The following is a 24,330-nucleotide window of genomic DNA, read 5'->3' on the forward strand; positions in this document are numbered from 1 at the left end:
GAGGATGCCCTACCTATAGAACAAAGCATGGAGCCCTTCCTGACACAAAAGGGAAAATATAATTATCATGCCGCCTTGGATAAATTAAAAAGATACGCACATAAAATGCACAATCAAGACGGGAGAGAAATAACGCCTAGATTTAAAAAAACAAACAAACAAAGAAAGCGAGAGTCCCCTAACCATGTGTGTGCACAAAACATACACTCAGAGCCAGCAATAAAATGGAAAAGGTGTATTAATATAAACCACATTCATGAGCTAGGCACAAGCTCACGATTTAGAAACAGTATATAGAGGGAAAGGGCCCACATAACACATCGCAGACATCAATGTCATTTAAAAGACATCCACATAATCTAGATAAAATCACCGATACCGCTGTCACCACAATATATCTCATCAAAATAAAATTTTCTCCAGCAAACAGATTCAAGAAGCAGCAAGTCACTCCATAAATGTAATGAGATAAAATTTAAAACAGGCTTGAAACTCATGCACAAAGTTTCCTGGCAGAAAGAAAAGACTAGGCACCACGTAAGGCTCACGAGGAACATCATCACAGCCATACAATAGTAAATCGTACACAAATTGTTAGGGAAACACATAAAAATATGAACGCAACAGGAATGCAAAAATTATACACCTGAACAGATTCAGCTTGGAATAAAACATAGAAATGTATTAACAGTCTTATGAGGTGACACAATAACCAAGAAAAGAAAAATGTCATAGCACAGAATATATAAATGCAGAAAGGAAATGAAACACAACTTATGGTATTACCACTACATAAGCTGGTCAAAGTCAAGATATCTGTGACACCCAGCCCATCAGAGCATTTTAAAATGGAAAAATATCTGATAATAAATAAAGAGGATCATCCTCCCAATAAAGAACTCCATCTTGTTCATAGGAGGGCAGAAAGGCAACAACCAAAGAAAGTAAAATTAAACAGGGAAAGGAAAATAATCTGATACAAAAGACCAGAGCACTGGTGACATCTAACATCTGGGAAAAGTATTACTAAACCAATGGAATACACTGACGTTAACAAGGAAAATAAAAGAGGCTGATATGAACTATATGTAAAAGGAAGACGAGCCCAGCATGCAAAACATACAGACAGTGACTGGGACTCAGTACAGCTCGAAGGGGACTGGAGAATCCTTCCCAATGAAACTCTCTATTGGGAGACTGACCCAATCATCAGCACAATAAAAAAATAAAAGTATCTAGTATTTCTTTCACATCTTGCACCTGCACTATTTTACAACAACTGGTGATGAGAAATCTTGGAAAGAAGAGAGGACAACGGATCTATGAAATTCAGAAAGATCTTGAAGTATGGACTCAAGACCGCAGATGCACAGGACAAAAATAAATTAACACTCTTCTTAAAACTCACAAATTTTCTGCAGAAATTACACATAGGAGGGCTACAGAGATTTCAGACAGTGAGAAAATTATGATCGGAATGAATGAAAAAGTACTGGGCAGATCGCATTAACTGAAGAGTACAACCTGCAAAGAGAAAGTGAACATGGAACAACTGAAGTGGTCCAATGTGGCCAATATTAATAATAAATGTCTGACCCTGCAGAAACTGTTAAGTTGGCAATAAAACACAACCCTATTTAAAAACCAACTTTTGTTCCAATCTGAGTGAAAGTGCAACTATCAATGGTACGAAAGAATTGCAAAGTATTGTAATGGTCATAGCGTCCGCCATGCCAACTGGCAGTGGGCCCGGCCCGGCACCGTATAGACCCACCCCTTACGCTTCAACTGCGCCAATCACTAGCAGCACTTAAGTGTTAGGCCAGCACCACTCGCCGCGGTCCCGTAACAGAGGAGTATGGAAATGACTCCACGATTAATCTGGAGTGTTCCATCTCGCGAGATTCCTGGAGCCATCCAGCATCCGGACTATTGTCGAGGGCCAGCGCAGATATATAAGAGAGGAACAACCTGCCTGGAGTTAGTGAGAGACTGAGTTAGAAGTTGGTGTGGTTCAGTCATGAGCGACTAACAGTATAGTGAAGTATGTGAACTGCCGTGATTATCGGACTAGTGAGCTACAGTGCCGACTGTAAGCGAAGGAGAGAACATGTAGCCGTGCGATGCGGTACCTTGTGTGTGAGTGTAAAACTGTGTAGTGTGAGAACAAGCGAGAAACGAAGGGAGAGAGAGCGTGCGAACTGCGTAAGTGTGTGTTATGACCAAAAGTTGTGTGTAGTCTTGTGTAGTTTAGTGCCTAGCTAATAAATCTTAGTATTGAAGCTACCAGTCTAGTGTTAATTGATCCTACTACCCCGCCAACTCGTTACAACTGGTGTCAGAATCGGGATCGACTGGTAGTAGTAATTTCGTAACTAGGAATTTCTAGTGAATCGTAAAATGGATAGCGAACAGTTTCAGGCTCTCCTCAGTAAGCTCACCAAACTCTCATCCAAACAAGATGAAATCAAGAGCGAACTGAAACTGGAATTAAATGAACTTAAGGATGGACAAGGTAAATTATGACATGAAATGCGGTCTCTCGAAAGAAAATTAAAGAGTGACATTATGCAGAGGACATACAGGAACTGGTTGAAAAAACAGATCAAAGAAATACCGCAGGATGTGGAGTCAGGGGTTCGAGACCTGAAAGAAGAAGTAAGTGCCCTGAATACGAGAGTGACAGCCATGGAGACTCGTGCTAGGGCCACCCGCAGCGACAGCGGCTCCAGCACCGGGAAAGTAAAACCCCCGCGCTTCGACGGGACAACATCTTGGCGGACCTTCCGGGCCCAAGGGCCCAATTCGAGACCGTGGGCAGGCACAACAGTTGGACATCGGAGGAAAGGGCCGTGTACCTAATTGCTGCACTGCAAGGACCAGCAGCGGAAGTACTACACAGCCTTCAGCAGGGTGCCACTTACAACGAGATCGTTAGAGCGCTCGACAGCCGGTACGGTGACCACCAGTTGGCAGCCGCATACCGAGTCCAGCTAAGGAAGACGACCCAGCGCGCTAATGAGACGCTGCAAGAATTCGCGCAAGATGCGGAGCAGCTAGCCCACAAGGCTCTGGATCGGCTGCCTCTGGACCACATTCAGCGGGAGGCAGCCTATACATTGATTGATGGGCTCCACGACGCTGAGATCCGTCAAAAGCTGACGCTCAGCAGGAAGCACGACCTCAGAGAGGCCCCGACGTTAGCCCTGAGGGTGGAGGCAGTGAAGGGAACAGTGGCACTGTCACCAAGAATACATGAGAAGCAATGATGCGCCAGAGACCTGCGCCGTTACAGGAGAACGACGCACGCCACCGCTGAGACGCCGACGCACCAATGGGATCACCTGTTGGAATTGCGGTGAGCATGGCCACCTGCGGAGGAACTGCAGCATGGAGGCGGCCGCTGATCAGGGAAACGAGTAAGGGCCGACAAGGAGAGGGACTCGTTGGCACCGTCATTACCGTCCCCTCGTTTTACGCTAAATGTGGTCACCGAGTGGAGCGACGACAGCTTGATCGCCGACGGGTGGCTTGGAGACAGGCTGTGCCGAGTCACGATAGACACGGGAGAGGCATTGACCATCGCCAGGTCGGACATTGCTGAGGGACAACCAGAGAGGGAACCCCACCGCCCTTATCTGCTGCGAACGGCCTCAGGAGACACCATCCCTGTCTTGAAGGAGGCGTTACTTCAACTGACGCTGGGACAACGCCTACGAGTCTGGGCCTTCGTCGTCGCCATCATGGATAAGGTCATCGTGGGCCTAGACGCGCTGCGGAAATACGAGGTGACTGTCGACGTGGGACGACGTGTATTGTGGCTCGGCAAACACGAGGTAATGCTGCGACGCCCAGGGATGCAACCTCGAGTAGCGCGGTTAATGTTGGCCAGCGACGAAGTGATACCAGCCAACAGCGAGGTGATGGTTACGGCACGGTTAAAGGAATCCATACAAGGGGACAGCGTGCTCGTGGAACCCAGTTCGCCGACCACCAAACAAGGACTCTACCTGGCCAGGATGCTCGTTCCGGCACGAATACTGAATTTGACGTCACGGGAGCAGAGGGTACCCAGCGGGACAGAGCTTGGGACTTGTGAACCAGTCATGTGCATCGTGCCAGTGGACGACGAAGACGCACAGACCCTGGAAGCAGGTGAAGGATTGGATAAGCTCCGGAAGATTATATCCGATGCCCGGAAACATTTAGAGGCGAGACAGCTCAGGGAGGTTAAGGAACTAATCCATGAGTTTCAGGACATTTTCACTGCTACCGGAGGTGACTACGGAAAAACGGACAGAGTGTACCAACGCATTAACACCGGCGCCGCCGCTCCAATCCGATAGCCACCTCGTAGAGTACCCCTGGTGAAGAAGGTGGAAATCGACTAGATGCTAGATGACATGAAGCAGCGGGGAGTCATCGAGGAGTCGAACAGCCCATGGTCATCGCCAGTCGTCCTGGTGAAGAAAAAGAACGGTGAACTCCGTTTCTGCGCCGATTACCGGAAGTTAAACGACGTCATGAAGAAGGACTGTTTCCCGTTACCGCGGATAGATGACACCCTGGACACATTATCTGGAGCCCAGTGGTTTTCGACTTTGCAAGTAGCGCTCCATCCGGAAGACAAGGAGAAGACGGCATTCTCAACCGGCCAAGGGCTCTACAATTTCACCGTGATGCCCTTCGGCCTCTGCAACACGCCGGCGACTTTCGAGCGACTAATGGAGGCCGTGCTGAGAGGGCTAACTCACGACGCTTGTCTCGTGTACCTGGATGACATAATTATTGTGGGACGCACGTTCAAAGAGCACGTGGAGAACCTGCGGAAAGTGTTTGAAAGGCTAAGTGGGGCTCACCTAAAGTTAAATCCCGGAAAATGCCAGCTGTTCCAGAAGGAGGTCCGCTACCTGGGCCACATTGTGACATCAGAGGGAGTAGCCATGGATCCGGAGAAGTTAGAAGCTGTCAGGGACTGGCCGGTGCCGAAGGACAAGCGAGAACTACGGAGTTTTCTTGGCCTTTGCACGTATTATCGCAGATTTATAGCTGGCTACGCAGACATCTCAAAGCCTCTTACATGGCTCTTTTAAGGTCCATGTCTTACATGCATACAGCACCAAGGGACACATTATAAGCTGCTACAGGGTGAGTTTTAATTTTTGAAGAGCATTGCAGTCCTCAGTAAATTCTGGAAAGCAAAGTAACACCTGTTCCCAGGTCCCACCCTTGCCTTTATTTCCTTGCTGACGTTGTTGTCCTCAGTAATAAGGGCTCTCAGGTACTTACACTGCACTACTATCTCATACGTCACCTGCACATTCCAGTCTTATCACGCTGTGGAAAGTCTCGACTGTTCACCATGTACTTAGTTTTGTCCTTGTTGACCCGCAAGCCCAGATGTTGTGATCCCTTGCTCATGTGTTGCAGAGCTTCTGTCAGGTAGTGTACACTACTCCCAAGCAGGACAACATCGTCCAAGAAAGGCCAAGTACTGGACGGTTCTGTTAAAAATGGTACCTCTTGGGTTCAATGGTATTCTATGTATAACATGTTCCAGACAGAGGTTAACCCTTTGAAGTATACAAGGAAACTGCTGCTTACATGTTTATTTGGGACCAACTTAAATTATGAAATAATTTGTTTTGAAGGAAACATCCCCATTTCCGAAAAAATGATTGGGACATATATGTCCCTATGTAAGTTAAAGGTAACAAATTGGCAGGATTTCAGGAAAAGTAAATTGCTAATTTAAGGGTATATACTGTATTTATTATTCACTATTTCTATACATATCATTCACTAAATATCTCAACAATAAAGTTTTAGGCATGGTATTCTTGGAAGCAGTTCTGTCCTGCAACAAAGCAAAGATGAACATTACAGATTGAGCAGAGATTATTAGTGCGATTTTCTTATTCCTTTCTTGTACAATTCACACATCGTTTCCAGTTTTTGGCTTGTGTCCTGCAGTGTTCTGGTGTTTTACAATCTACACCTCTTTCTGGTGTTTACCATGGAGTAATGACCTTCTCCTGCCGATCAATCCCAGAGCGATACACTAGCGGAACTCCAGTGAAGTCAATAGTATTTCTGAATTTTGGCCAATATCCTTGCAAAGTCTGAGGTACACTACACATGAATTATTCACTACAAAGTCTGTCAGATCAAAGAAAAGTCTGACGTAGTAGTTAATTTTCGCAGTGCGGTCAATTTTGTAACATTTTTTTATTCACGACATCTACACCCCTACACATTTGTTATACTTAGTAACCATAACAGGACAAGGAACGATAACTGAATCAGAGGAACGCTGCATGCACCGTTTTACAGTAGTTACCTGAAGTAGTGAAATGAAATTGAACATTAGGTACACTGGCTTATTGTCCATCCACCTGAGGCAGGACATGCAATTACTAGTCAGAGAGTGAATATCCCCTCTCTTCATAACTTTGATCACCGGGAAATTTTTGGCATTTTTTTGTTCGTTATACACATCATTTCACAAGCTTTCAAATTTTTTCCGCAGGAATAAATTGTAGATTAGGCGAGCTGAAGAAGTTGTCCATATACATTTCACAGTCGTGATTCAATATCTTCACAATGAAGAGTTGGTCTTCATTGAAGGTGAGAGAGTCTTCATCATCACTGGTCTCAGCTTCCAGAGACTGAATTACTTCTTCATCCATTATAAGGAATTCACAATGTCTGGACATTTTATGGAACACAGTAACAAATATTTCATACATCTCTTCTGTATAGTTTTCAGTACTGTGATATAGTTCTTCAGGTAGGAAGTGCAAATTTAGAAAACAGAAATTACCAGCCTTATGAGTTTATCATCAGATTTATCTCTTGGTATAAGTATGAACACATACATTCAGTACATACATGCATTACACACTTATATTGATAAATCTTAAAAAGGATACAGTTACTTACCTTTATGGTACACAGGGACACCGCTGTCCCAATGAGTAATTTTAGGTGCAATTAACTGAATTATAGGTGTATTATCTTGAAAATAATTGAAATACAGTCTCACAAGACCGTTAGTTGTACAATGATCAACCTTAGTGTTAACAGTAGAACCAACAGTGAACCGTGACTCAAGAATGATGCACTTCAAGTAGATCGAATAATGCATAATTTCAGTTGTATGTAAAACATAATTATGAATCAATATAGTCAACAAAAGTGACTGATATATTAAATATGAGACTTCAGCATCACATCATTCACCAAGCTGATTAATTTACTGTAATATGTGAACTTTAAATGAAATAAAGCTTGGGACACATATGTACCTTGTACCTCAAAGGGTTAAACAGAGTGGTTGATAATATGCTGCTTCACCTCAACCCTTTCTTCACTTCAAACTCCCTGGAGAGGTGCCCCTGAATCTTCACTTTGGCCCTGGTACTCCTGCCAGTCATCAGGATCAGGTTGGTGATCTTCAATGGCACCTGCATCTCTTCCAACACCTGCTGCAACTTTGACCTGTCCATGCAGTAGCCTCCTTCTAGACAACGTAGTGCTGGTGAATGTTGACAATGTTCTCACGACACTTTTCAAGGAGGACCATAGCGATAGTATGTGGTCTGTTGCACCGGAACCCACACTGGCGGTCTTCCAACTGCATCTCTGCAAAGAGCCTGAGTCTCCTAGCCCAGCACCTTCAAAAAGATTTTGCAGACCACACTAAGTGGCGAGATTCCTCGGAAGTTGCTCACACTGTCTTGTCGCCCTTCTTGTAGATGGACAGATAAGCGCTGAGCCCAAGTCCCTTGGCATCTCCTTGTTTTCCCCTTAATTTCGAATCAGGGTGTGCATGGTATCTACAAGCCCTTCTCCTCCATACTTGAACTGCTCTGTTGGCAGGCCGTCCTCTCCTGGCGCTCTGTTATTGTGTACGAGGTCGATTGCCTCCTTCACCTTATTCCTCATCACTTCGGGGATTGCCTCATGCTCGTTGTCAACTGCTCCTGATAAGGTACCCTTGCCTCCGCTTTCTTGGCATTCAGGAGCTCTTCGAAATGTTCTAGCCATCAAAACAGGTTTTTCTCCTCCTCTTCAACCAAAAGACTCCTCTTGTTGTTGCAGTATGTTGTTTTGGTTGCTATCAGTTGTTAAGGATGCTATGTGGAAACGTTGACTGTGAACAAGTTTTTTCTATTTTGCAGTAACATTCTTTCTGATAAGCACTATCGTCTTTAGAAGGCTAATTTTTTCCAAAGATTTATTTTGTAAATTAAAATACCCTTTTCAGCCATCTCCTAATGTATGAAAATACTGAGTTTGAAGTATTCTGAAAATACCAAATTGTTTGTTTAAAACAACTGATTTTACCATTTCAATACCAGTTTTTGGGTTCCAAAGTCAGTGAAAAATTCCAATATCTACATATTACTTGCATAGGAGAGACAGTAGTGTATTTGTAAGTACTCTTGTTAATGGCTGACATACAGAAATATTGAATACATGTACTTATCTTAAGTTACTTACCTCCAAAGTGACATACACATGCATATAGATTGTAGGGAAGTGACGTGCCATGCTGCAAAATGGATGCTGGGGTTACACTCAAACCAGAGATGGGAAATGTCACTTTATTTTCTAGTTTGAGGCTCACACATTCATGAAATATAAACCTAGAGGAAAGAAATTAATTCAATTAATCCATGAAAAATACCAACGAATACACATGAACAGTTAGACTACTCTTATCAGAGTTATACACTATCATTTAAAAAATGAAGACATATTTAGAAAGAAAAATATTATGCACTAAGCAATAAACTGTCCATCTTCAATGGAAGGCTATTATGTATTTCAGCATTCAGCCTGCAAACCTCTTTGAATGAATTAGCACCTCCACAACTTCTATTTGCATACACCACTATTGCCTCCACTACTTCTTACATCTCTTACCTTGAAATCGTAACAATCACTTTAAACATCATATACAAGTCTCCTTCTGTTTCCCTTAACCTCCATGACTGATCTATTACAGCTCTGGGTTATGGATCTTCCTATATTTGGCTCAATGACATCACCATTAAAGCTGGTTCATACACAAAGCTTTATAAATCAAGTTCAACTTAGCCTTTGGTCTCCTCATTCTGAGTGCCCTCCTGCCATTATTCTCACCTGTTTTTGTACCAGCAATTATTCTTGCTATTTTTTTGTCTGTTACCTATGAATAAGATATCTTGGGTTGACCTAGCCTTCACTTCTATAAAGCAAAGTCAGTCTGAAAACAGAGCAATGTATGGGTAGTATCCATTGTTGGTTGCGCTAGTGAGTGGTTGGCTGTTCCAAGAGCTCTGTATTATCTTAGTGATAAAGTAGTTAATAATTGTAGAAATTTAGCAAATTTGCATTTGATATGTCTTAATGATGCGATATCACAACTTGATGACGGACATGACTGTTGCATGCGTTACCATTTCCAACAATACAAAATCATCTGACCAATCGGTAATAGGCTTGGAAAGTGCCAACTTCAATTAATGAAATACATTTGCAAAAATTAAAAGGCTCTTCATAACATCTTGCCCCCCTTGAAAGGAGTTCTTTCAACTAATTATTGTAATCTTACACCTATTGTAAAAATACTTATTCTTAACATATGCATTAATACAAAACTCTATACATACATATTTTTATCATTAAAAGAAAATAATATTGAAATTATATCTTTGATGAAAAATAACACTAAGTTTAAGATATCACAGGAAATCTTGAATTCAGTTCTCCTTGTCATCCATCCCCTTCAATGGGAAGAGGGCATATTTTCTTGATGCTTCGGGTGAAAGTTCCACCAGCCGTCTGAACGGTGACAACCCTCACCTCACCATCTCGTCCAGGGTGAACTTGAACTATCCTACCTCTGGGCCATTCTAGAGGAGGGATGTTGTCCTCAATTAATAGCACCAAAGAATCAACATCAATACGTCGAATGGTATCATGCCACTTGACACGTTTTTGCAATTCCTGCAAGTATTCTCGCTGCCATCTCTGCCACAACCGCTGCCGAATTTTCTGCAAGTGCTGCCAACGTGACAAGCGGTTATCGTGTTCTCTCAACAAATCCCTTTGCACGGGTTGCACGATCGAGTCACTTAGAAGAAAATGTGCTGGTGTTAAGACTTCTAAATCATTTGGATCATTTGGCAAGGGAGTAAGGGGACGTGAATTTAATACAGCCTCTATACCGCAAAGAATAATGTAGGTTTTTTCGAAAGTTAGTACGCGTCCCTATGTTCAGTCAGCAAATGTCTTTTCATCATCTTTACAGCTGCTTCCCACAATCCCCCAAAGTGGGGTGACCGGGGAGGAATGAAACTCCACTGTATCTGCTGCTGGGCGAGTGAGGAGGTAATGGTCGTTGACCCCTTTTCCAAAAAGTACTGGATATCTTGTAGTGCGTTGGCTGCTCCAATGAAATTCTTCCCATTATCAGAGAAAAGCTGCTTGCACAAACCTCTTCTCGCCGTAAAGCGTTGCAGTGCAGCTAAGAAAGCTTCGCTCGTTAGCTCCGACGCTAACTCCAAATGCACTGCCTTGGTACTGAAGCATGTAAATACAGATATGTAACTCTTGTAAGTATGAATGCGGCCTCTTCTGTGGCTTTCTCTTACAGATATTGGACCTGCATAGTCCACTCCTGTGGTAACAAAGGGTCGAACAACTAACGTAACCCTTTCTTTTGGTAAATCTGCCATGCGTACCTCTGGAACTGTAGGATGGTAACAAAAGCACTTCAGACACTTCTTGACAATCCTTTTCGCTTCTCTTCTGCCGCTGATAGGCCAATATCGTTGTCGAGTTGCATGTAGCAGTTGCTCTGGGGGACAATGCTTCAGATGACGATGTTCATTTTCCATGATCATTTTGGTGATGTGATGATTTGCTGGTAGAAGCACAGGATGTCTCTGTTCTGATGTTAGCTCCGAAAAACGAAGCCTTCCTCCAACCTTAATCAATCTGTCACTACCCAGAAACGGACTGAGTGACTTTAGAGAACTCTTCTTTGGGAGGTTTTGATTATTAATTAAGCAATGTTGTACTTGAGGGAATGCTTCTTACTGTGTCCATTTGACTACATGTTTCTCAGCTTTACAAGTTTCTTGTATTTCTAGTGAACCCTTTTTCCTTTCTGGTGGTTTGAGTTTGCAATTATAAATGAATCTTTGACAATATGCTACTATACGGCATAATTTCGGAAATGATGAGAATTTATTCAGTAGAATGCTGGTTGATGTTACTGTCAACGTAACTGCTGTGACCTTCAGCTCTGGTAGTTCTGTTTCAAATTCTTCTGAATGCTCTGGTTGTTGACGTTGTGTGCGAAGCCAAGAAGGTCCACTCCACCACAGCTTTTTATCTTCGAGTTCTGCTGAAGTAATTCCTCTTGAGAGAAGATCAGCTGGATTTTCAGTCGAAGGAACATGCTTCCAGGTGGTTGCAGCAGTGGCTTCTTGAATCTTTGCAATCCTGTTTGCCACAAATGTCTTCAACAGCCTTGGCTCAGTGTTGATCCATCCCAAAACAATTGTACTGCCACTCCATAATCTGATCTGATCAATTTTTTCTTTCAAAGCACTCACTGTTGTTTTGACAAGTTGTGCAAGAAGAAGGGCTGCCTCCAATTCGAGTCTTGGCAACAAAATGGTTTTTAAAGGAGCTACTTTCATCTTCGCTCAAAGTAAACTGGAAATGTAGAGACCACTTTGCGTTTGACAAACTGCATAAATGCATGCTCTAAAAGCCTTCTCTGAAGCATCACTAAATCCAAACAAATCAAACGAGCCAGAGTAATTCCCAGGATTTATGTTTCTCATAATTCTGATGTTGTTCAGTTTTTCTAATGACGTATAATACTCGTTCCAAAACTGAAGGTGCTCTCGAGACAATGGCTGATCCCATTCAAATCCATCTACCCATAAGTGTTGCATCAACAACTTCCCTTTGATCAGTACTGGACCCACGAGTCCTAGTAGATCAAAAATCTGTGCGATTTTGGAGGCGACTTCTCTTTTGGATCTTGGTGACTGGTTTGCCAGCTCAACTCGAAACTGAAGGCAATCTTGTGCCAGAGGAGTCCAAGAGTCTAACTAGCTTCACCTTTGTCTAAAACCAGTAAAATCCCTTCGTCGCTTTTGCCCTCCAAATCCTGCAAGATCTCTTTGCTGTTGGACCTCCATTTCCTCAAATGCATTCCACCACTCGAGTATATTTTGTATTTGCCACCGTAGCCGGATCACGGCTTCTAGAATGTCTCCTCCACTTAAGCAGTCATCCATATAAAAATCATCGTGAATAGCCTTTGCTGCTGCTGGAAATTCATTTTCATGAAGAGTAGCCAATTCATTTAGGCATCTCATGGCATGGTAAGATGCTGATGCTGTTCCATATGTTATTGTATTCAAGTGATAGATCCTCACAGGGGCTGAAGATTCCTCTTTCCACAAAATCTGCTGGAATGCTTGATCTTCAGGACGGATGAGGATTTGCCGAAACATCTTTTCCACATCTGCTGTCATGACGTACTTATGGCTGCGAAATCTAAGTACAATGTGAAAAAGATCTCGCTGTAAATTAGGTCCTGTCATAAGCTTATCATTGAGTGATGTCCCGAGTGATGTTTTTGCCGAGGCATCAAAAACCACTCTGACCTTTGTGGCGTCACTATCTGGACATACCACTGGTTGATGGGGTATGAAGTATGAATTTGGTACATCTTGATTTTGGTTTGTTTCAATCAAGCTCATATGTCCTAGTTTTTCATATTCATGCATGAAATCTGTATAAGCAGTCTTGAGTTCAGGGTGTCTGCTTAATCTCTTGACTTCGTCGCCATAAGACCTATCTGTGTCGGTGCGACGTATAGCCCCTAGCAAAAGAATAAAAATAAATCTCTTGACTAATGATTACAGTCTCTTTAGTGCGTGTATTCTTGATTCTCCGAGGATGACATCTGGCTTAATAGGGAGCCTTACGATGAATCTACCTGTTGTATCTCTCGAAACGGTGTCCGTGAACTGTCTTTCACATATTCATTCTTCTGATGTGTAATGTTGAATCTCCGGAATTGCTTCTTGTTTCCAAAATTTCTCCATCTGATCTGATAATTGTTGATTGCTAATTTTCATGCATGTTGTTGATCCTTGTTTGTTCTCAAAAACTTTACCGCCTATAATCCAGCCTAATCGGTTGTTTTGCAGAGCTGGTTGTCCTTCAGCTTCATTCTAGGGTGGACCTCTGACTATTTTCCAATAAAGTCCTGCACCAATTAACATAACCATGTCTCCAGGCTTGTTGAATGTGGGATCTACCAAGCGAATGTCCTTTGGAATAATAATCTTGCCCTTCTTGATCTCCAACTGTGGCAATCGTCCCGTTATAGTTGGCAAAACTAGGAATTCTGCTTCCACCTCAAATCCGTCATTCCTTGAAGCGAGGTGTACTCTCGTGATCCTTTTTGTTTCCACTTTGGAACAATCTACTCCAATGATCTGTGTGTTTGTCTTGACATTCGGTAAACCAAGTTTCTTATACAGACCTTCCTTTATTAGATTTGACTGAGATCCCGGATCCAGTAAGGCTCGGCATGTCATTCTTCTTCCGTGAACATCTTTCACATCAATTAAAGCTGTTGACAAAAGTATTGGTGATGTTATTCCTTTCGCCATGCTCACATTGAGTGAAGCAGGTGAATGCTAAGATTCGACACACAGGTTTATGGGCACTTGATTTTCTGTAACATTTTGTTTCTGTTTGTCATCTTGCTCAGCATGTAAAAGTGTGTTGTGAAGAAGTCCACATTTCTTGCATTTTGATCCTCTGCAATTTCTTGCAATATGTCCTGGTTTCAAACAGTTATGACACTGTCCTTTTTCTCGAAGCAGTTTTCTTCTGTCTTCAACTGATTGTTTAATTAATTCTTCACATGTAAAAATGGGGTGACTTCCACCACACAGATTACAGCTTGCCTGAGACGTCGTCATAACAACTTTCTTGCTAGGTTGTCTGTCCTTCGGATTTGCCTTAGTGTTCAATGCCTTGGTTTTGTTATGATTTAAAAGCATATATGATTGGGAACTCTCAGTTAAAAATTTCAAGAAATCATCCAATGTTGGCATCTTGTCTGGAGTGTTGCCTTTCACCTTTTCCTGCCAGTCTCTTTGCTCAATGAAATCCAGCTGCTTCTTTGCTAGATGAATAACCAATGTATCCCAATATCAAATCAAAATCTCTTGATTTGCAAAGGAGGTGTCTACCTTGGTGGCAAATGGTACACTGAAATACATTATTGTCAAGCACTGAATATTGAATTAACAAGAGAAGAAAATTTTTCTATAATACAATATTACACAATTTATGCTAACAATTTTTTCTATTAAACACAAAGCTCAGCCTTAATAAATTTATATTGTTTACAAAATTCTACTTATAATATCTCCTGTACTACTTACAAATATAGTCAACTGATATACAGTATGTGGAATTACTTCAAATGATACTATACAACTGGTATAAGATTAATATTTACATTGCATTTATTTACTTTTTTTTTTTTTTTTTACCCATTCTGGAACCTAAGTAGCATAACGACCTGCTGCGTCTTAACCAGAGCCCCTTTTGCCACCACTTTTCAGAGTTCCTGAAGGGCCTTCACAGCTACCGTAGCAGTCCCAGGGCCCTCGAAGTCCCCTCTGTACTTCACCCCTACAGGCAGTCCCCTACTTTGGCTATCCAAACTCCTTAGACCAGGGGATGGAATTAATTTATTAACACACACATTTTTTAAAATTTACAATAACCTGCACTGGTCGAATGCCCTCTAACACTTCATTTATTTTCTCTGTTGCTGTTTATTCTCTTCTTGAATATCTGTACAGATTTTGGAAAAGGATCAAACACTACCCCTGGTAAACTGTTCCACTCCTTCACACCCTTCCCAATGAATGAAAATTTACCCCAATCGCTTCTGCTAAAATTCCTTCTAATTTTATATTTGTGGTCAGTCCTGCTGATATAAATATTTTCCAACTGAAGCCTCTCACGGATATCTCCCCATGCTTCTTCTCTTGTATAGGCTATATATAATCCTATAAGTCTAGTTTTCTCCCTTCTCTTACTTAAAGTTTCCCACCCAAGTTCCTTTAACATTTCTGATACACTACTCTTTCTCCTGAAATCCCCTGTTACAAATCTTGCTGCTTTCCTCTGCACACTATCTATTTCTTTTATTAGGTTTTCTTGGTGAGGATCCCAAACACTGTTTGCATATTCCAATAATGGATGAACCATACTCAAGTAACTTTTTTCTTTTAATTCTTTGTTGCATCCTTTAAGTAGCCTCATTATGACATGTAACGATCTGTATGCTTTCGCAACAATGTCATCAACATGACCCTTCCAGTGCAAATTACTTTCAAATCTCACACCTAAGTATTTGCACTTGCCATCTATTGGGATAACTACCTCATCCAAAGTATATTCAAATTCAGTTTTAAAGCTCCTGTTTGTAAAAGTTGTAACAGTTGATTTGCCCCCATTAACCTTCATATTATTTTCTTCAACCCATTGTTGGATACTTTCAAGGTCCCTTTGTAATTCTGAACAATCCTCAATGTTGTTTATTTCCCTATAAACAATTATGTCATCTGCATACAATCTTATTTTTGATGTTATATTGTTCCCTAAATCATTTGCGTATATTAAGAAAAGTAACGGACCGATTATACTACCCTGTGCAATTCCCTTCCAAACTTTCTCTTCCTGAGATACATTATTTCCTACTTTGACTTTCTGAACCCTTGAATTTAGAAATGATTTTATCCAACGTGTAACCCTTACGTCCAATCCTATTCCCTACAATTTCTTTAATAATATTCCATGTTCCACTCTATGAAAGGCTTTGGAAAGATCTATGGCTATGCAATCTAACTGACCTCCTGAATTCAATTGATCTGATATGTCCTGCTGAAATCCCACCAGTTGTGCCTCACAAGAAAATTTCTAAATCGATACTGGCTCCTCATGAACCAATTTTTATCATCACATATCCCTCTGATGTACTTTGATATTAAACTCTCCAGTATTTTACAAACTATACTGGTCAGGCTGATTGGTCTGTAGTTCTCTGGTTTCCTTTTATCACCCTTTCCTTTATAAATTGGTATTATTATAGATTCCTTCCATTCCTTTGGTATTACACTATTATTTATGACATAGTCAAAGAGAAATTTTAAATAAGGCACTATGTACCACCCCATTGTCTTTAATACCTCCCCAGTAATTTAATCACTTCCTGCTGCTTTTCCTTGCTGAAGCAGTTGGATTTCTCTGAAAATATCTTCATTTGTGAACGAGAAGCTTCTTGTTTCCCTCTGTGTCTCTCCCTCTCTATCTTCTGTTTAAATTTCCAACTCTTGACAATCGTCTACTGAATCTCTGAATTCCCTACTAAATAGGTTTGCTTTCTCAGTATCTGTTAAATAGTGTTCACCCCCTTCTCCCACCATTGTAGGAATTTGGATTCATTTTCCTTTTTGATTCTTGATATATGAATACAGCTTTTTCCATTTCCCTTTGTGGTCATTACCCTCTTGAAGTATGCCATTCATATAATTCTCTTTTGCTTCCTTTTTCACTGTATTCAGTTCTCTCATTAGCTGTTTTCTAGTTTCTCTACTCTCCCTACCCTCTTTGATTTTCCTGTTTACTATTCTACATTTTCTTTTTAATTTTCTTATTTCCCTTGTATAATAAACAGGGTGTGAGGTCATTTTACCCTTCTTAACAGGTACAAATCTCTTCTCTCCTTCCCAAATGATTCCTTTAAACTTAGCCCAAAGTGTATCCACGTTACTCCCTTCACTTATCCAACAACTGAATTGTGATTTAAGGTAAGTCCCAAATTCATCAACTTTAGTTTTTCTGTACAATTTCTTGTCTTGTGTAACCCTCTTATTAAGCCTTTTTGGTACGAGTTCTACATCCATTATTACAGCCTTATGGTCTCCTATTCCTTCGATTACCTCAGTTTTATCAACAATTTCCCATGGTTTAAAAAAGAATACATCTAGTAAGTTCTTGAGACGAGTCGGTTCTTGTACTACTTGTGTAAATCCTCCCTCCCAAATTAACTTATTTGCCAGTTTCTGTTCATGGGCTTCACTTGCAGCTCCATTCCATTCAACTTCAGGTAAGTTTAGATCTCCCCCAATTATTACCATATCATTATTATTGTTTTTATGAGTATAATCTATTATTTTCTCAATTATTTCCATGTCTCTTTCCTCTCTTCCAGGCCTGTATGTTGCTATAATTCCCACCTCCTTCATATTATCGCGAACTAATTTTATCAGTAATATTTCATCCCTTTCATCGGTAAACCATTCATGTGAACAGTAAGTTTCCTTCACCAGAATAAACCCCCCCCCCTTTTTATCTCCTCGGTCTCTACGATAGACTGTGTACCCTTCTGGAAATACTTCTCTATTACTCACCCCTTCTTTCAACCACGATTCCACTCCTATCACCACATCTGTCTCATATGATTCCATTAATGTACCGAATTTTAATTGTTTATTTACTACACTTTGACAGTTTACCAAGAGCAATATCAGACCCCCTTCCTCCCTAAAACTTGACTGTTGCAATTGGGTAACTTGAAATTCCTTACTTTCCTGGGTTTCATTTTCTAGTTGACTGAGCCAGCTTGAAGTACAGCTGGCTCTTTCTACTAGTTTTCCTGGTCAGTATTATAACTCAAGGGAGTTGCCTGTTTTACAGTACATATCTTACGATTAATAAAATCTAGAACGATATTTGCTATCTTTCGTTTACCTGAATTGTTTAGATGGAGGCCATGTTTTGTATAACAGTATCTCTCAAAACTGCTGCATTCAATAACCTGAGTATTCCGAAAATGTTTACAAATTTTAACAATATCTGTATTGACCTTGTCCACATCAATGTTCACACACGAGTTTCTACTCAAATCATGCCTGTGGGGCACGTTCACTACAAAGACATTAGTGTGGGTCAGCCTCCCCAGTGTATGTTTAAGGGACACTGGGACTGAAATTTTGGCGAAATATATGTAAAATATTGATTTTCGACTTTTTCCATATTAATACACCCCTAACCCCCGCGGATCAGATAGCAGTGTTTTCATCCAAATTCCTCCATATTTAAAGCTCTAGTATAGCTTTTAAATGCCTGGCGTGCAGTCCTTTAAATGCCCACTTTCGTTCGACTTACGATCAGCACACATTAGTGGTGTATTCAAGCAGATTTCACGATTTCATTTCATAAGAATAATTCAAAAAGGCCTCCTACATCTGTCGGTCTGCATTTTGCTGCTTTCTAGTGGAGGAAGTAGGCACTTTTACTACGAAAACTATATAAGAACTACAAAAGTTTGAAAAATCTGAATGAAAATTACAGGTGGTGGTGTGGCCTTGCATAATATATTGAGTAAATTTTTATGCCTATTTTCAAAGACAGTGATTACTTATTAAAGAAATATTTATTAGTTTCAACATTATTTATGACTATTTCCGTACATACCATGTGCAAATCCTGTTTGTTTACAAACAAGTTGTTTTCCAGTTTGATTGTGTTGAGGTATGCGAGTATTTTCTACTTTTGTTTGGTGTTGTTCTGTGGTGAAATGCATACAATAAGTTCTCGGTGGCGTAAGCCAAAATCCAAAAATAGGAGAAAACAAGAAATTTCTTTGAGATTCTCAGCTGGCAATACAGGTTATGAGCATTGTCCATTATTTTAAAAAATTCCTTTTTTCTCTGTTTCACTTTTTCAGACATTCAAAATGTTACACGCATCATAAATCTTATGATATTGCTTTCAAAATTAGCATGTATTATCTTCATTGCATTGACTATAAACCTGCGGATCGATTTTTGGATTGCACTTTTGGTCTGGCTGCAAAAAAATTTCAAACTTAAAAAATTGAAGATTTTTTGTAGATTAAAAACTTGGATATGAAAAAAAATTATTTCATACTCATTAATGAAATTCAAAAAAAGAATCCGTAGGTTTCTTCCAATTGTATTAATGCAATAGAATATTACCTAAAAGTTACACTATCTTGATTGGTTTAATGCGGCAGACCTTTATAAATATTGAATAATTTGCACATGAAAATGTATAAAATAATTAATATCTCAAGAACTAATCAACTTGCAATGCTCAAATTTACCACAGTGGTTTATGTTATGACTATTCATAAGCATACAAAATTTCAAAGCTGAACCTCAGTTTATATAGAATTTGGAAATTTCAGTCCCAGTGTCCCTTAAGTTGTGATCTTACATTCTTGGCGTCGTCGTGAGCTACGTCGTTCGTCCCACCGATGATAAGCACTGCATCGCTGCTCCCGAAGTTCCTAGTTGCTGCTTCTACGTTTTCCAGAACAATGCTGATAGAAGCTCCTGGATATATTTCTCCGGTTGCTGCTATACTCTCGTCGCTAATCACTCCCGCAATTCCCCTTCCTTGGCTATCACCAAACACAGCTACCTTCGCTGATTTAGGCCTAACTGGGTCTTGAATCTGACTTCTAGGCCTAAATTTTAAACTCGGCACGGCAACGGCAGCGGATCGCGATGATTTGGTATCACGCGCGTGATCACTTTCTTCCAGAATTAAATTATTTAGGGCAGAAAACGTATTTCTGATGTTTATTTCTAGAAATTCAGTTGTAGATTTCTTAGCCGGCCATCCACGAACTACTTGACACCACGTGCTCGAGTTTGTTACTGGTACCGGTATATCACTCGAAGGGTCAGTCCCAAATTCTAGCGATCGCAGTCTTTCTTTTAATTCATGATTTTCAACTTTAAGAGTCTCATTGTCCTTTTTTAGAAGGTTTATAATTTCTAATACACTAAAATAAATCTTGAAATCTTGTCTTTACTTCTTTGTATGTACGTAACATCGAATCGTACTTGCCTGATTACTGATTTATGCTGCACTCCGTTGAAGTTGTTGGCCTCAGCGGTCTGATTTTCATTATGAACGAGAATGCAATATCCGTGAATGTTTCCACGAATTCGAGATGTGTTGTATTTTTACTCCGGTGCTTAACCTCAATTGCGACGCATTGTTTTCACTTCTGCATTTCACATTTCATGATCTTGCTTGTATTGAACATCTCAGGTTATTGAGAGCCGTGCTGTTGGGCGCCAATGTTTGTTTTTGATTTTGAAGTAAAGGAACTTGGTGCCTTCTATACTTTATTGCATTTGATATGTCTTAATGATGCGATATCACAACTTGATGACGGACTCATCTGACCAATCGGTAACAGGCTTGGAAAGTGCCAACTTCAATTAACGAAATAGATTTGCAAAAATTAAAAGTCTCTTCATAACAGTGTTTGTTTGTAGTAATCTGTGATTAGTAGTATTTATTTACAATTTTCACACCGAGTAGTTCTGTAGGCGTTCGTTAGATTACAACCGGTAATTTAGGACTGCGTGAAAGAAGAAATATCTCTTTCTTTTTAATATTATTATTAAAATATCAGTAGGTTCGTTAATAAAATACTTACAAAGACGGGATATTAAAAAGAGTCGTAACTTCGGCAGCGGTTATAGTCTATTAGTGCAGGCATTTGAAAGGGTATTTCAAATAGCAGTTCAACGGTTCCACCTATCATGAAGGTAATAACTTCTTTAAATAACGCAATATTGTAGTAAATTTTTTTAAAAGAAAGGATTTCAACAGAATATACAGCATTTCACTAGCGAAATATTTAACAGTCATATTATTATTTATTATTGTCGCTCTTCGTATTCAAATATTGGCATTGTTGGCTACAGTCATGAACAAAAGGTGTAGTGTATCAAGAAAATATAAATAAGATCAGCTGATTCATTTGTAGTTCTGAGTAGGCAGTTATAGTATCCATAATTTATATTTCACACCCTCGATCTTTCAGTATTTATGAGCGGATAGCTAATAATCAAGTTTCCACATCCCAATAATTGCAATTCAAGTCCCTGGCATAGTTTAGACAGAAATACTTTTGAGAAATTATTGTAAACAACCTCATATTTTTCAGCATTTAAGGACACTTTTAATCTCCATCCCGCGGAGTAGGGAAAATAATAGTAATCCACCATCTGTAATAATCACATAACCACATTTCAGTTGAGAATTGTAGTGTTTAGACAGTATCTTGCCTGTTATATTCATGTGTATTTTTGTGCAAACGGCAGGTTTCATTTCTATTACAGCACAGTAGGATAAAGTAGTACTAATATTAAATCTGTCTACGTGTTTAACTTTGTTGGTAATCTTTCAGTACCGGTATTGTTGGTAATCTTTGAGTACCGGTAGTTCTTGCGAATATCTAATTTAGGCCTAATCGGAATTTTCATTTCTATTTGTACTTAATGGCTTTTCTGGAAGGACCTAGTGTTTACAGTGCGATATGTCTGCTGGTGTGGGCTAGAACAATTTTGTTACTTTCAATGATCTGCCTCAGCTTTATCCTTGGTTTTGACAAAATGAAAGTGACTGAGGTATGAGTGATGCTAGTAATGCCATTCCTTATGCAGTCAGTCCCTGCTATGAATGGTGTGAAAATGTTACTCATAGGGTCGGTTGGTGCATGCATTTCAGTGGGCATGGCAGACTGATATGTAATAGCAACTTCTGGATCGGTGAGGAAAGCAACGGGTTACTACGTCACTCCTCACTTCCCTAGTACACCTCTTCAGTGATGCCTAGGCCATCTATGACAGCTGATGGCGGAGCTGTTGAGGATTCAACCAGCCTTCGGGCTGAGGACTAAACATACATACATTTGTGCTTAGTAATAACCTATTGTAATTAGGATCCGCCTGAACGTAGTTTAAACATTATTGTAGTGTAGCATAGTAACTTATTAGAAATTAGAGTGCCTATTTTATTATTTGAGTAGTTTTGCAAATTTTGAACTTTAATGGTAATTTTCTTTTCTGTTTGAGCTTGGTAATAACCTGTTGTAATTAGAATACGTCTGAACGTAGTTTAAAATACTGTAGTGTATTGTAGTATCTGAACTTAGTCTGAATGTAGTTTAAAATTATTGTAGTGTATTACAGAGATGCCAACCTTTGAAATGGGTTTCCAGTAATTCCCCCACCCTCTAATCAAAAAAGTTTGAGTCAAATTCAAGCATGCTCTTCTCCTCTTGATAACGACACGCCCTTCTCGACAGCAACGTGTTCTAAAGTATATAACATTACACAATAAAATTTGCTCATCATCTGTTAGTACTGTGAAATAAAATACTTTTTAGCTTATTTCGCACTCAGCAGCTGCTTTTCTGTGTAGGTTTTCTTGAAGCATTCTTCCCCACTGCGATGATATTTTTGTCTTCTGGACCATGAGCGATTCCACTGTAGGTATGTGCTTAATGTAAGCCTGAATACTGTCTAATTTTTCCTATCAACACTGAAAACTCCTGTAGAAAAGTTACTGTGAGGTACACTTAATACAGTACTGCAAATACATTACCTAAGGTTCTATAATGGACAAGAGAAGGTTAGAGCTCCTACACTCGCAATTAATTTCACAACACTCATGGGTAGCAAAAGTAACAGATGATCGAATAAGTTTAGTTGCCGACTCACAAGCATTTTATTTTTGTTATTAACATTTTGGCATTTGGTCTGTAAGACCATGCTGCCAGCTCTGTACATTTATAAAACAGGAAGGTCAAAGAGCAACATCTTTACAACTCACAAGCATTGAAAAGAGGAAGGTTGAGCAGTATGCTCAAAAGAATTGAACGTTTTTCTTCGTTCCTTCTTTTCGCAGAAATTTATTTTTTCGTGTTAATGTTGCTTTTCCTTAATAATTTTCCCTCCGACAGTAATACCGTAATCGTGAGGTAAAATCCGTAATAATTACGGACAATCCATAATTGATGGCACCTCTGGTATTATAATATCTTATTAGAAAATAGTGTGTTTATTCTATTACAGTGAAATACTTGTGTAGTATAGTACCGTATCTGTGGTATCTGTAGTAACTCTCTTGCTAGAATCCTGTTATAGTAATTAGGGTAGACATAACTGCAGTTAAGAATTATGTCATTCTTGTGGATTGTTATCTGTTTCCAGTAATTAACAGCAATTTTCATCCCGTTAGGGTGTTGTAGGAATAAAAAATCGTACAATTAAGTAATATTGTAGTCTAGTAGTAGCCTATATTAATTAAATTATCGTAATTTGATCTTTGTGAACTATCCTAGACAATATTTCTTTCCTTTCATTTTTGTTTTGCACAGAATAACTTATCTTATTTTTCCTTTTCTTATCATTATTCAGTAAAGAATGGCTGATGAGTGCAAGTGTAGGAACTGTGGGTGTGGCCGGGCATTAAGGAGTATGAGGGAGGAGTTGGAGAGCTTGAGGGAGATAATTAGGATTCTCTAAGAGGACAGGATGGAAAGTAGGCCTCCCTCAAACAATGTACAGGATACAGTAGGTGTAAAAGAGGGATGGGAAGGAAAGAGGGGAATTGTAGACGACAGGTGGTCTAATGTTTTAAGGGGAAGGAGATTGCAGTCTAAGGGCTTCATTCAGGATCAGAATTCAGGACAGGTGTCTGTGAGAAATCGGTACGAGTCACTGCATGTAGAACAACCGAGGGAAGATGAGGAACAAGGAACTGTTGCTGAGAAGTGTGGAAGTAGGAGAAAGGGAAGAGGTAAGAAAGGGAAATGTGGTGTAGTGGATAGGAAAAGACAGGTGGAACAGGGTCAGGGGATGGAGAAAAGGGAAGAGTAAGAGCTACTGCAGCTGTCAGGAAAGATAGGGCTGACCAGGAGGGGAGGGGATCAAATGATGTGGGTAGGGTTGAGGCTCTGGTCATGGGGGATTCCGTCGTTAGACATGTCGGGGAAGTATGTGGAGGAAAGGGTACCAGGGTAGAGTGTTACCCAGGAATTTGGTTAAGGCAGATGTTGAGGAAAGTAGAAGAGGAGAGAAGGGAAAGGAGAAGGAGGTAGTGTTTCACGTTGGTACTAACAACGTAAGACAAACAGGTATAAGTACCAACATAGTTGGGGATGTGTGGGACCTGGTAAATGCAGCATGGGTGAGGTTTAAGGAAGTGGAGATTGTTATCAGTGGAATACTGTGTAGGAGGGATACTGACTGGAAGGTGATTGAGGATTTAAATGAGACTATGGAGTGGGTATGTGGGAAACTGGGAGTGAAATTTCTAGATCCTAACGGGTGGGTAGCAGATAGGGATCTGCGCTCAGATGGCCTTCACTTAAAGCACAATGGT

At 40.2% G+C, this 24,330-nt stretch overlaps 1 protein-coding gene across 3 annotated transcripts in view; it reads right to left on the reverse strand.

The window, feature by feature from the left end:
• LOC136858382 (uncharacterized) overlaps positions 1 to 24,330 on the reverse strand; it is a 523,023-nt gene that overhangs the window by 100,770 nt on the left and 397,923 nt on the right. For all 3 annotated transcript variants that reach the window (XM_067137884.2, XM_067137885.2, XM_067137886.2), the window contains exon 15: positions 8,506 to 8,651. In XM_067137884.2, the coding sequence (XP_066993985.2) occupies positions 8,506 to 8,651 (146 nt within the window). The remainder of the gene's footprint in view (positions 1 to 8,505; positions 8,652 to 24,330) is intronic.

This window comes from Anabrus simplex, chromosome 1 (genome assembly GCF_040414725.1).
Source record: "Anabrus simplex isolate iqAnaSimp1 chromosome 1, ASM4041472v1, whole genome shotgun sequence".
NCBI lineage: Eukaryota > Metazoa > Arthropoda > Insecta > Orthoptera > Tettigoniidae > Anabrus > Anabrus simplex.